This window comes from Phacochoerus africanus, chromosome X (genome assembly GCF_016906955.1).
Source record: "Phacochoerus africanus isolate WHEZ1 chromosome X, ROS_Pafr_v1, whole genome shotgun sequence".
Taxonomy (NCBI): domain Eukaryota; kingdom Metazoa; phylum Chordata; class Mammalia; order Artiodactyla; family Suidae; genus Phacochoerus; species Phacochoerus africanus.
This window is the reverse complement of record NC_062560.1, coordinates 47,421,775-47,433,145: the sequence shown is the minus strand read 5'-3', so window position 1 is coordinate 47,433,145 and position 11,371 is coordinate 47,421,775. Positions and strand designations below refer to the sequence as shown.

The window sequence follows — 11,371 nt, the reverse complement described above, 5'->3', positions numbered from 1 at the left end:
CTGAGGGCAGGTCTCACTATGCTCTGCTTGGACTTTTAAAGAAGTTCAGCGATGAGAGAGAGAAATATCTTCATTAGAGGGCTGAGAACTCTTTGAAAATTATGCATGTAAATTCTGATTGCTTAATTTTTTTAATTATAGTTGCTTTACAGTGTTGTGTCCATTTCTCCTGTACAGCTCAGTGACCTAGTCATATGATTGCTTAATATTAATCTGAGTAGAAAATAAGGGGCTCCGCTGAAAACTCTTTTGATTGCTATCTGATTCTTAGAGCTTAAACTTTTCACCTACTGATTTGTAAAAGAAACTATACAATTTTTTTTGCAGGGATAAATGAAGGAAAAGAGAATCCCCCCAGAATTTAGACAAATTTCCTCTAAAACAATCTGGCATTGTGGAGGGGAGGATAGTGCTGTAAGGGAAGCTGACAGGCTGTAGTGTAAAATTGTAAAGTGTGCCCTCATGCACGTAAGCAAAGCATTTTTTTTTCTTTTCTTGTTTTGTTGTTTTCATATGTGGCATGTTCATACAGCAGGGTCTTTTTTCTCTTCCCTTTCCCTTGTTGATTTTGGTGATTGGTTGAACATGAACTAATACACAGGGTGTTTTGAAAAAGCCTCTCCCAAATTCTAAGGCAAGCCCACTTTCCTCACTCCTTGAAAAGAGTTGTGTAGCTGGTGAGAAAGCTGGGATCAAATGTTCATTCACCCCAGTGGCCAACCATGAGCAGACAGTGTAACTGAAAACTAGGACAAATGAAAAGGTGCCAATGCCCTCAACAGAAAATGTAGAAAGAGCCATTTTGAACATAAACAACAGGCACCGGATCAATGTGAACATGTACAAATGCTCAGGGTTTGGGCAGAATTTTTGTGGTGATTGAATAGTTCCTTTTTTTTAATGGCCATGAAATGGTAACTAGTAGTTTTCCTGGTGCTAAACAGACCATTTGAACTAAAATGTGAGTTGAATATTTGTACTGCAAAATGTTCACAAGTAAACTTTAAAAAGAGCAGGTTCTTGCATTGTACTAAGTCAGAATCATGATATTGTAAAAAGAGTCTATTTTGAGAAAGGATTTGTCTGTTGAAGACAGAAATCACTGTGGATATCCCAAGTACCAGAGGAAGATGCTCAAAACGAGCCCAAACTTTCCACTTTCTTTCCTTCATGGGTCTTGGCTAAAGTACAGAATAAGTTGACCCCCTTCCCTAAATCTCCTCAAACTTCTCCTATAATGACCAGAGGAATAAAAGGAAGACCCTCAGGAAAAAAGCTACCAATGTGTAGACACATATTGGGAAATCCTGACGTAAGAATTTCATGATGTATTTTCAGGATGCAGCCAGACTTGAAGAGTTTCTACACTGATCTTGCTTGCCAGGAATTTGAGATGCTCTTAGCCAGTTAAATTAGTCTGAATTAGAGGCAACAGGGGACTTCTGAAGGGACACTGTTTTGTATGCCCTGGGGAAACTAGTACTGTGTTGGTAAGTGGCCTGAATTTGCAGTATTGGAGAACACTACTAGACATTAAGGACTATAAAGAAAGGTATTCATGAAATTAGAAAAAAAATGTTACCACGAGTTAATATATTTCCCTAAAGAGCCAGGTTCTGGTGTCTCCAACCACCAGGGTGATCATTGAAATTAAAATTATTAGTTTCTAAAATCCACTCCCACATATTTATGTCCTGGTCTCTGAAAGTGGTTTTTTTTATACAGGTCAAAGCTCATGGTGGAGAAATTCCTATACAACTGGCTAATGAGAAAGACATTTAGGAGCCAGTTTTGGATGGGAAATCATCCAAATTGGATGGAGAAAAAGAGTTCTGTCCTGCCTTGTAGGTTTGGCCTACTTAGTGGGTCATATCCACACGAATCCTAATTGGTAAGTTACTAAAACTGCAAAACAATGAGATTGATGCAGCATCAGAAATAATTTTTTTTTTCTAAAGTGGCTGCTAGGGCAAAATTATTAGCAAACACTTGATTGGCCTGTATTTTGCACAAAGTTCAGAGCACAGAGGGAAGGAACTCTAAAATAAAGCTGAAACTCTTGGCACTGACATTCTAATTATTAAAGGATTTGGTCCAAGACAACCTGAGGTACATTCCTGCGGGTTAGGTTAGCTGACATCGACAAAAAATAAAATCCTCTTTTCCCATGTGGGTGCCCTGAAGATATATGATTGATGATTTACAGAGCCATGTTATTGATGCCCTGACAAGACCAGTGGCTATCTCAGACAGGTTCAACATCCTGGAGGTACATGGGTACACAAACAAAGGGACCACAGAAAAGGGTCCTGAGCGTGAGCCCAGGGTGTTCCAGTAGCAGTCTCCACCCTTGTCTAACCACCCCAAGAGTGTGAGGAACTGGCTCTGCCCACCACTGGGCAACGTTTACACTGGGCCACTCCCCACTTACCAAGACGGGAAGTTCTTCCAGCTGTTGACAGCTATGCAGGTTATATGGCTGCTCTCCTGGCAATAAACGTAGCCACCTCAGGATCCACAGTTGGTGTTTTCCTCAATGTATTCTTCAGAGACGAGTCCGGTATCTCTCACCCCAAGAGTGGGTTGTGATCTGATTGTAAAAATGACCTCCCACCTTTCACGAACCCCAAGCATGGAAGAACAGCAGCATGGAATGGTCTCCCCATTTCCAAGTTCGGGACCCTCACAAACCCTTGTCAGTGAATGACTTACTACTGCAAGCATTTATCTTCTCAATAGTCATGCCCCTTATTGTATCATGTCCCACATCACAGGTCTAGTGGTGAATAAAAAAAAGGGGTGTGTTAAGATGATGGAGTGCAGATAAAAGTCTAGTCAACATATGGTCTGAATCCTCAGGTATATTTGAAATTTGGCCATGCTCAACATTGGGGGACCTGATACATGGCCTGAGTTTTTCTTTTTCAAATCACAAGTAGGGAAGCAGAAGAGCTCCTTTATTGAGTGGACTTGAACAGAGAAGACAAAGTTCATTGGGAAGAGCCCTAAAATTCTTTTTCAAAGTATTAAAAAATATAAAGTATCGAAATGAAAATTTTTCCTTTAACCCACCCCTGTGTATTGTTTGGAAATTCCCCACTTAAAACAGTGAGTGCAGGACGGGTTTTTTTTTTTTTTTTTTTTTTTTTTTACAGCCCAAGGAATAAAATGTATTCAGTTACTTGAGAAAGTAAAAAAGCTAACTGAGAAGTATGAGACAAATTTAAGAAAAATATATTCAAAAGCATTTCAAATACCAATACGAGTTTCAAATGGAGTATTTTATTCACATGTTAGTTGTCTTTTTAACATGTACACACACACTGAACAAACTCTGATTGGTCTGCGTGGAAGATGGGTTGTCTAGATCTCCTAAGGGAAAATGAAAAATTAAAAAATATATTAATTTTTCATTGTTATAGACAATTACATCCACATCACTTACAAAGCTATTACTGAGTCTGTCCAAGGAAGCAGAATGTCATAGGTGGAGGAAACCTGTGGGTAAATTCAACAGTGACATAACTTAGATCTCAACATGAGAAAGCTGACAAAACATGGATTTTTGCTGTGAAATTTTTCTTTGCAAAATATGGAGAAAAGTCTGTCAATGGGCAGTAAATAAGAGAAGGTGGTGGAACTTTCATAGTCAATGTTCACAGTATTGTGCAGGGGCATCAAGAAAACTGCTTAGTCCTTCTCTGGGACCAGTTTCAGAACTTTTCCAATCGCAATGGTCTTACCCTCATCTCTTAAAGTGAAACGACCCATCTGAGGAAAATCTTTGAAGGTCTCAAGGCAGATAGTTCCTGCTGTCCTTAAACGGGCAATGCACACTTGATCTTGTTTCACGAAGCGGGGCCGCGTCTTACTCTTTTCTCCTGATTTTTTGTCTACCAAGGAGATTAAGGCTGTTATCTCAACTTCCTCAATACAAGTATGAATGTGCAGCACCGCATTATAACCTGGACAGATGATGGACTTGTGCTCAATAATCACTATCTGAACATCGAATGTGCGCCCAGAATGGCAAAGATTATTAGGATCACAGAGTATGAATCCTGGAAGAATCTCTTCTTCTTCAATTCCCTTCAGTCTGATTTTAAGATTTTCACCTGGGGCTACATAATCAGTTTCAGCATCATCAGAGAGTATTCCAAGAACTTCCACATTGTGCTTGTTTGGCATCATCACAAGCTGCTGGCCTTTAAAAATGGATCCTGATTCCAGCTTTCCCAGTACCACAGTGCCCATATCCTTGTACTTATCCACAATTGGCAGTCTAATTGGTCCATCAATGGATCTGTTGAAGTTTGGCATATTATCCAAATAAGGAATGAATGGCAATCCAGTGTACCAAGGGCAGAAATCTGACTGCTCTTTAATATTTGCCCCGGTCAGCCCTGAGCAGGGCATAAAGTGAATGTCCTTTTTGGGACTGAAGCCGACTTTTTTCAAAAAGGGCACTAGCTTTTCTTTACATTCTTCATATCTCTCGCTGCTCCAATTTACTGTGGGATCATCCATCTTATTAATAAGCACTATTAAATACTTCACCCCTGCTGTTTTTGCCAACATTGCATGTTCTCTCGTCTGTCCACCTTTTTCAAATCCGGTTTCAAACTCTCCTTTCCTGGCAGAGATGACCAGTACAGCCAAATCAGCTTGAGAAGCACCACCGATCATATTTGGGACAAAACTCTTGTGGCCAGGGGCATCTAAAATTGTGAAATGTTTCTTTTCGGTTTCAAAATAGGCACGACCCACTTCTACTGTTTTACCCTTGTCTCGTTCTTCCTGATTGGTATCTAAGGCCCAGGACAAATACCAAGTTTCTCTGTTTTTTTCCTTAGCTTCTCTTTCATATTTCTCAAGTGTCCTTTTGTCAACCATTCCTGTCAAAAACATTATCTGGCCTCCAATGGTTGACTTTCCGGCATCTACATGCCCAATGAAGACCACATTTACGTGTTCTTTTTTAGGAGCACCTGAGGGTACGACCAGCGATTTAGATTTTCTGATTTCCTCTTTCTCCATCATTTCCTGGCCACTTTCTTCTGGGGGCCCCGAATCTCCCAAGGAACTACCCCCCGGCTCAGCTTCACTTACTTCTTTATTGTGCTCCCATGACTCTTCTAAGACCATCTCCACCTCTCCATTTTCTACAACAGGTTCCGAAAGTTCCATGGTAACGGCTGCATTGGAACCTTCACGCAACACTAACTGTTCCTCTTTGGAATGTTCCACAGGTGCCCCCCGTCCCAGCCTTTTACCTTGAGGGTCGCCCGCGCCGGGGCAGGTTTCGTCGATGCCGGTGGCGTCGGCCGGGGGGGTCTGCGGCTGGCCGGGGCCGCGCAGAAAGGACGGCACGAACTCCGCGGCGTGGACGTTAGGCACGAAGGGTTTGGCGTTGACGTTGAGCTGACGGCTGAAGGCCAAGCTGAGGGGCTCACGCTGGGCCTCGGCCGCCGCCGCCGCCGCCAACGGGGAGCCTGGATCCCCGCTCGGGGCCAAACCCGGTGCTTCCATGTCCACCTGGTCCCAGCAGTCGGGAGCCGAGTCGCTGCTGCTGCTGCCCAGATCCATGGTCCTCAGCCCTGATGGGTGCGGGGAGGGAGCGGGATCAACGGGCCAGAGGAGCGGGCAGTGCCGCTGGGGGTGAGGCAGCAAGAGCGGAGGGCTGGGGGGGGGGGAGCGTCACGAACCTTAGCAGCGCGGAGGCAGCCGGGTCCCGACGCTGCATTCGCAACTGCGGCGGTGGCAGCAGATATGGCGGCGCAGCCTCTCCCGTTGTGTGTGAGCGGATCTCCTCCCCCAAACCCCGACCACTTCCGACTCCTCCACCGCCGACCCGGCGCCGGGCGGGGATTGACCCCTCGCTGCCATCCGTACGCTCGGCCTCCTGCATTCTTAGGCCTGGCTCGAGTCCAAACGTCTCTCGCGCTCTCTCTATCTCTCTCTCTCTTTTTTTTTTTTAACGAAAATTCCCATTCATTTTTGTTCACGCGCTCCGGGAGAGCGATTTGAGCACGGTTTAATGATTAAACCCAGACAGGCACACCTGATTTCCAATTCTACTCCTAGATTCAAGTGAAAATGAAAATTCCTATTGACCAGATGGAGGTAGGACGTAGGTTAAACGTTTACCCAGGAACCCAGCAACCGAAGGAAGAAATTAGTGATTAGGGAGGCACCCTTGAAATACAGGAAGATGTAGCTGAACCTTGCAAAGGCAACTTTAGATCACTCATGAATTTAAAACCCAGGGGCCTTGGATTTTCCCTTTTCCCATGGGTGCGCCCCCCCCCCCCCAGGCCTGTAACTTTTGCTGATGGTTTCTAAGGTGTAAGGATGAGGCTATAAACTCTTTTCATAGTTAAGCATTCTGGCTGTATGCACCAGTGGAATTCCCAACTAGACTCTTGTCCAGTAAAGCTGTGCAACCTACAGCATTGGTGCAGGTGCCTGGACAACAGCTGGCCTGTGATGTGGAGATGGATCACATAGACAGGCACAGGACTCAGATCACATGTATTTCCTAACCGACTGTGTTCTGGTGTGCCTGTCCTCACCAACCCCTCCCCAGAGTACACCCTAGGTCCACAGGCTTTCTTTCCTCCCTCATTCTGGGAGGTCTGGAACCTTATGCACTGCTATACTGGGTTTGCTCTAAGAAAGGATCACTGTCATGTTGGAACCTTCCTCAGTGGTAATGACAGAGGTATGGCTATCAGTCTAATTAAGCCAATCAATACCTCTGAGATGGACAAAGTCCATAAGACCCTAAGCAATAGAATCTCACTCTTACAGTTTGTAACATTTGAGCCAAAGCCTAGAAGAGCTAGTTTATAAATTATCTTTAGATCAAACTGAAATAGAAAAATGCAGTTTGCTAGTACAAGATGAACTCATAGAGTTAGATACTAAATAAATACAACAAGAAGCCAAAATACACAAATTAGTAACTGATTTATAACTTAAGGATCTTGTTCTCCAGATTTTAGGGATAGGAAAAAAGTGTCTTATGTCTAACACACTATGGTCCTTAATGGTTTCAGTCTGGCTGCCGCTCTTTTACTAGTTCTATGCCATTCCCAAGCCATTGGATTTCAAACCCCTTCATTCCTTTTGCCTCAGGTGATGGCTTAATTATTTGCTGTAACATAAAGAGAGTGTGCACACCTATTCTCAATTAATAGGAAGAATTGAGAAGGTGAATGTTTGGAGTCCCTTGGACAACACTCCCCAGTGTACTGGAGTCTTTCTTGGGCATTCTGTGAACCTCAGATAGACTTACTGAAGTATCTCTGGGAGAACTTGTCAAGGTTTAGGCAGTCGTGTTCACATAAAGTTAGTAATAGCAAGGAAGCAGGACAGACCAGCCATATTTCCTTTACCTATGTCATTTGCATTGATCACGAGAATATTAGCATGACTGCTACTTTGTAATATCTCTGTTAGAGAACAGGGAATGCTTCACTGTAAGAACCTTAAAGGAGAAATGAGAAATGGTGACTAGATGTCTTCACAAGCCATTGTCTTTGGGGCTCAAGGGGAGGCAGATACACCCAAGAGAGAAACACTGACCTGGCTATATACACAGAGACTAACCTTGGTCAAAACGCTTTGGGTTGTGTGATGGGCTATTGTCTCCAGTTTGTCGGCCTAGAATGCTGAAAGAATTCATCAATAAATGGGAGAATTCCCCTCATCAAAGGCTTTTTTTTTTTTAAAGATGGAGGGTTTTTTGTGGTCAGAAGGTGGAGGATCGGGTATTGTCACTGAAGCATTCTGTCAGCATGCCACAGGCACAGGCAAAATAAAATGAGATAAAATAATAAAGGAAATTCAAAAGAAAAGAAAAATAAAATAGCGGCAATATCTGGTTACAGCTTAATTCAATCATTTCCCCTTAAATATTTTTATTGCAAAATATAGCACAAATACAGAAAACTGCATAAACAAAATTATACCTTACTGACATAGAAGGAACACATGCTTGTAACCACCACCCAAATCAATAATTAGAACTTTGCCAGCCAATCCAGAAGGTGTCTCTGTACCCTGTCTAATCACAACCCACTCCCTCCACCCTTAAATGTAACTACTACCCTGGTAATCACCTTCATGATTTTCTGTACAGTTTTATCACACAAATGTATTTCCAAACACTACAGATCAATTTTGCCTAGCTGTTTTTGATACTGCTTTTGAATTTCTCTTAATCTACAGGTTCCCAAACCTATCTTCCATTTTTTATGTCATTTATTCATTGAAGAAGGTGAATGATGTGACTTACAGAGTTTTCTCCGTTCTTGACTTAGCTGATTGTATCCCTATGGTATAGCTTAGAATGTTCATTTTTTCTTCTATTTCCTGTATATCAATAATTGATTCTGTGAGACTGACCAGTTATAGACGCAATTTTTTTTTTTTTTTAGCAAGAATACTTCAAGGGGGATTTTGAGTATTGTCATAAAGAGGCACAGAATGTCAGGTTGTGGAAGTTAATGATGTACGGTTAGCGGAAGTTAATGATGACTGTGTAGGAACATAACATTAAGGGTTGCAAAATTGTGAGATTGTACTTCTGTCCTTCTTCCTTTCTTTATTAATTGGGATTCATCTTTAAAAGGTTCCTTTCATTGACAGTTTTGTTACTTTGAGGTAAAAATTGTAAAGGAAAGACAGGGAAGTGCTTGATTATTTCTCTTTATTTGAATGTTTTCAAAATAATGCTTTGGTTGCCTGTAATCCTTCACAGATGACAAATAAGGATATTGCAAAAAATAATTACGAATTATTGGATTTCCATATATTTGATGTGTTTTAAATGATTTTTCTTACTACACTTATTGAATTTAAGATGATCCATTATTGGCTAGTGGAAGCCTCTCCAAGTTGGATTCTGAGTGGTTTTGAAACCATGCTAGTAGTCCTTGATGGTTTATTATCTGGTAAGACAAAATGTACTAGACCTATTTTATACGTTTCTGCTAAAACATAAATGCTGGTTTTCAATGATAAAACTAGAAAATAAAATAATTACTCATTTGACTTATCCCACCTACACACACAGTAATTTCAGTACTGCCACCACCAATATGATTAGAGAAAACAGATGTTTTTCCTTAAGATCTCCATATTTTCTACCAGCATGTCATAGTTGAACTACATTTATCTGCTAATAACTCACTTTTGTTAAGTACTTCCTAGGTGCAGGTCATATTTCAATTACTTTGTATGTTTTCTCATTTTATTTTCCCGACCATTTGGTGAAGAAGCTAATCTTATCACTCTTTTCTTTTCAGAAAAGAAATGGATGTTTAGAGAAGCGGAGTGAATTATCCAAGGTCACATAACTAAGTAGTGGGCTTTGTGTTCAAACACAGACAGTACAATTCTAAAGCCATACTGGCTTATAGCATCTATTATATACTAAGAAAGGAATCAGGAGAGTTGCCAGGTTTAAATCGCAAATGCTAGAAGAGGGTAAAGTCTTATACTATCTGGAGAGAATAGAAATATGGGTGAATTTTAGAGAGAAAAGATAATTCAGTGGATTTTTTTAAAGGCTCAACTGCTGTGTGTGTGTGTGTGTGAAATTTTTTGGGCCATGCCCATGGCACAGGGAAGTTCCAGGGCCAGTGATCAAACTGGCACCACTGCAGTGACAACACCGTATCCTTAACACACTGTGCCACCAGGGACTTCCTCAGTGGAATTCCTTTCTGAGGATTTATATTTTCTCCTGCGATGGGAGATTGTGAGAAAGAGGATTCAAATAAGAAAAATGAGGAATGGGAAAAGATTTAGAATAGACTTTTGGGGTGTGGGAAGGTGGCTGATTTGGGAATGTAAAATTATTTTCTTAAGAATTCCAAGTAAACAAAAGTAGTTTATATTGGAAAGCATAATAATCCCAGGTTTTGATATTCCCTTTTCCCTCAGCATACATCTAGTATCATTAGGCAGCCTAGAGCATAAGCAGAGTTTTAAGTTTCATCCAGGTTTTAGAAATAGTAGTACCAAATGGGCCAGAAAGAGAAGAGGAAGATATCAAGGATTAGAGAACACAGGATTAAAAACACTGTGTTGGATGCCTTACATATGGTCCTCTCAGAGTATCTTCCAGTTAAATATGCCTCTCTAGACTGAAGAGGCTGGAAAACTTAATTCTCCATTTTCTAGAGGTTTTGCTAGTAGGGTTCCAGATGCATTTTCCCTTCTGTCAATCCGATGCACATTGATCAGACTTATTTTAGAGCCAATTTAAGTGTAGAGAGATGTGGAGTAAAGCAGACATGATCTGGAGTTGTGAGAGTAGCTGGGAAAGTATCTTCCCCAAGTAAACAATTCCTGTAGAATTTCCTGCTTCCGGGAAAGCAAATAAGACACCTTATGCTGAAGTCAACATTTGCATTGGAAGCATCCTGATTTCCCCACTCAGCTGTGACAGCAGTAGCAGTTCCCCTTGGGGACCAATTCTCCTGAATGACTATGATAATCATTTTGAAAGATCATGAATAGATTTGTATCTTCAGGCTCTAGGAAGACAGTATTTATATACCTCCGACTCCCCAAATTAAGCCCTGTGCTAATTAACATAAAATACTTTCTGCTAGCAGCAACCAATGACTAGTACAAGTACCAAAAGTCTAGGGTTCAAATTCAGGGCACGTCATTTCTATTTCCTTTGTTTAATATCCTTAACTACTCTGTGCCTCAGTTTCCTTATCCGAAAAGTGGAGACAAATCCACATGTGCACGTACATTGTGGTGTACGGGGTGCAAAGATATAACTCGGGTATAAATAGCCACAGAGGCTGGAATTTTAAAATACTTCAGCAGATTCATAATTACTAAAACAATACCAATAAGATAGTGAGACAGCACCCTGAAATGCCTGATAGCCAAGCCTGTGAGTATCCACAAAAAAAAAAAATGCAATTTTAAGGTCAAATGGGGAAAATGTATCTTCATTCTAAGGCAGTCCCTAATGCAGGCAGTGTCCACACCACAATTAGGGAAGTTACTCATCCAATGTATCAAAACTAAATGAGGATAAAATTACAAAACTAAAACTGAAACTAGGAGTTCCCATCATGGCGCAGCGGAAATGAATCTGACTAGGAATCATGAGGTTTCGGGTTCGATCCTTGGCCTTGCTCAGTGGGTTAAGGATCCGGCGTTGCCTTGAGATATGGTGTAGGTTGCAGATGCGGCTCTGATCCTGCGTTGCTGTGGCTGTAGTGTAGCTGTAGCTCCGATTAGACCCCTAGCCTGGGAACCTCTATATGCCTTGGGCGAGGACCTTAAAAGCAAAAATAAATAAATTTTTAAAAATATATTTAAAACAACCCTGAAACTA

General features: G+C 41.4%; 1 protein-coding gene across 1 annotated transcript; it reads right to left on the bottom strand.

Moving 5' to 3' along the window:
- Positions 1-3,260: 3,260 nt before the first annotated feature.
- On the bottom strand, positions 3,261-5,791 carry GSPT2 (G1 to S phase transition 2). Its single transcript, XM_047765429.1, has 2 exons — positions 5,706-5,791; positions 3,261-5,597 (listed from the first exon to the last, which is right to left on the bottom strand). The coding sequence occupies exon 2, from the start codon at positions 5,584-5,586 to the stop codon at positions 3,691-3,693; it is 1,896 nt and encodes a 631-aa protein (XP_047621385.1). The 5' UTR covers positions 5,587-5,597; positions 5,706-5,791; the 3' UTR covers positions 3,261-3,690.
- Positions 5,792-11,371: the final 5,580 nt, after the last annotated feature.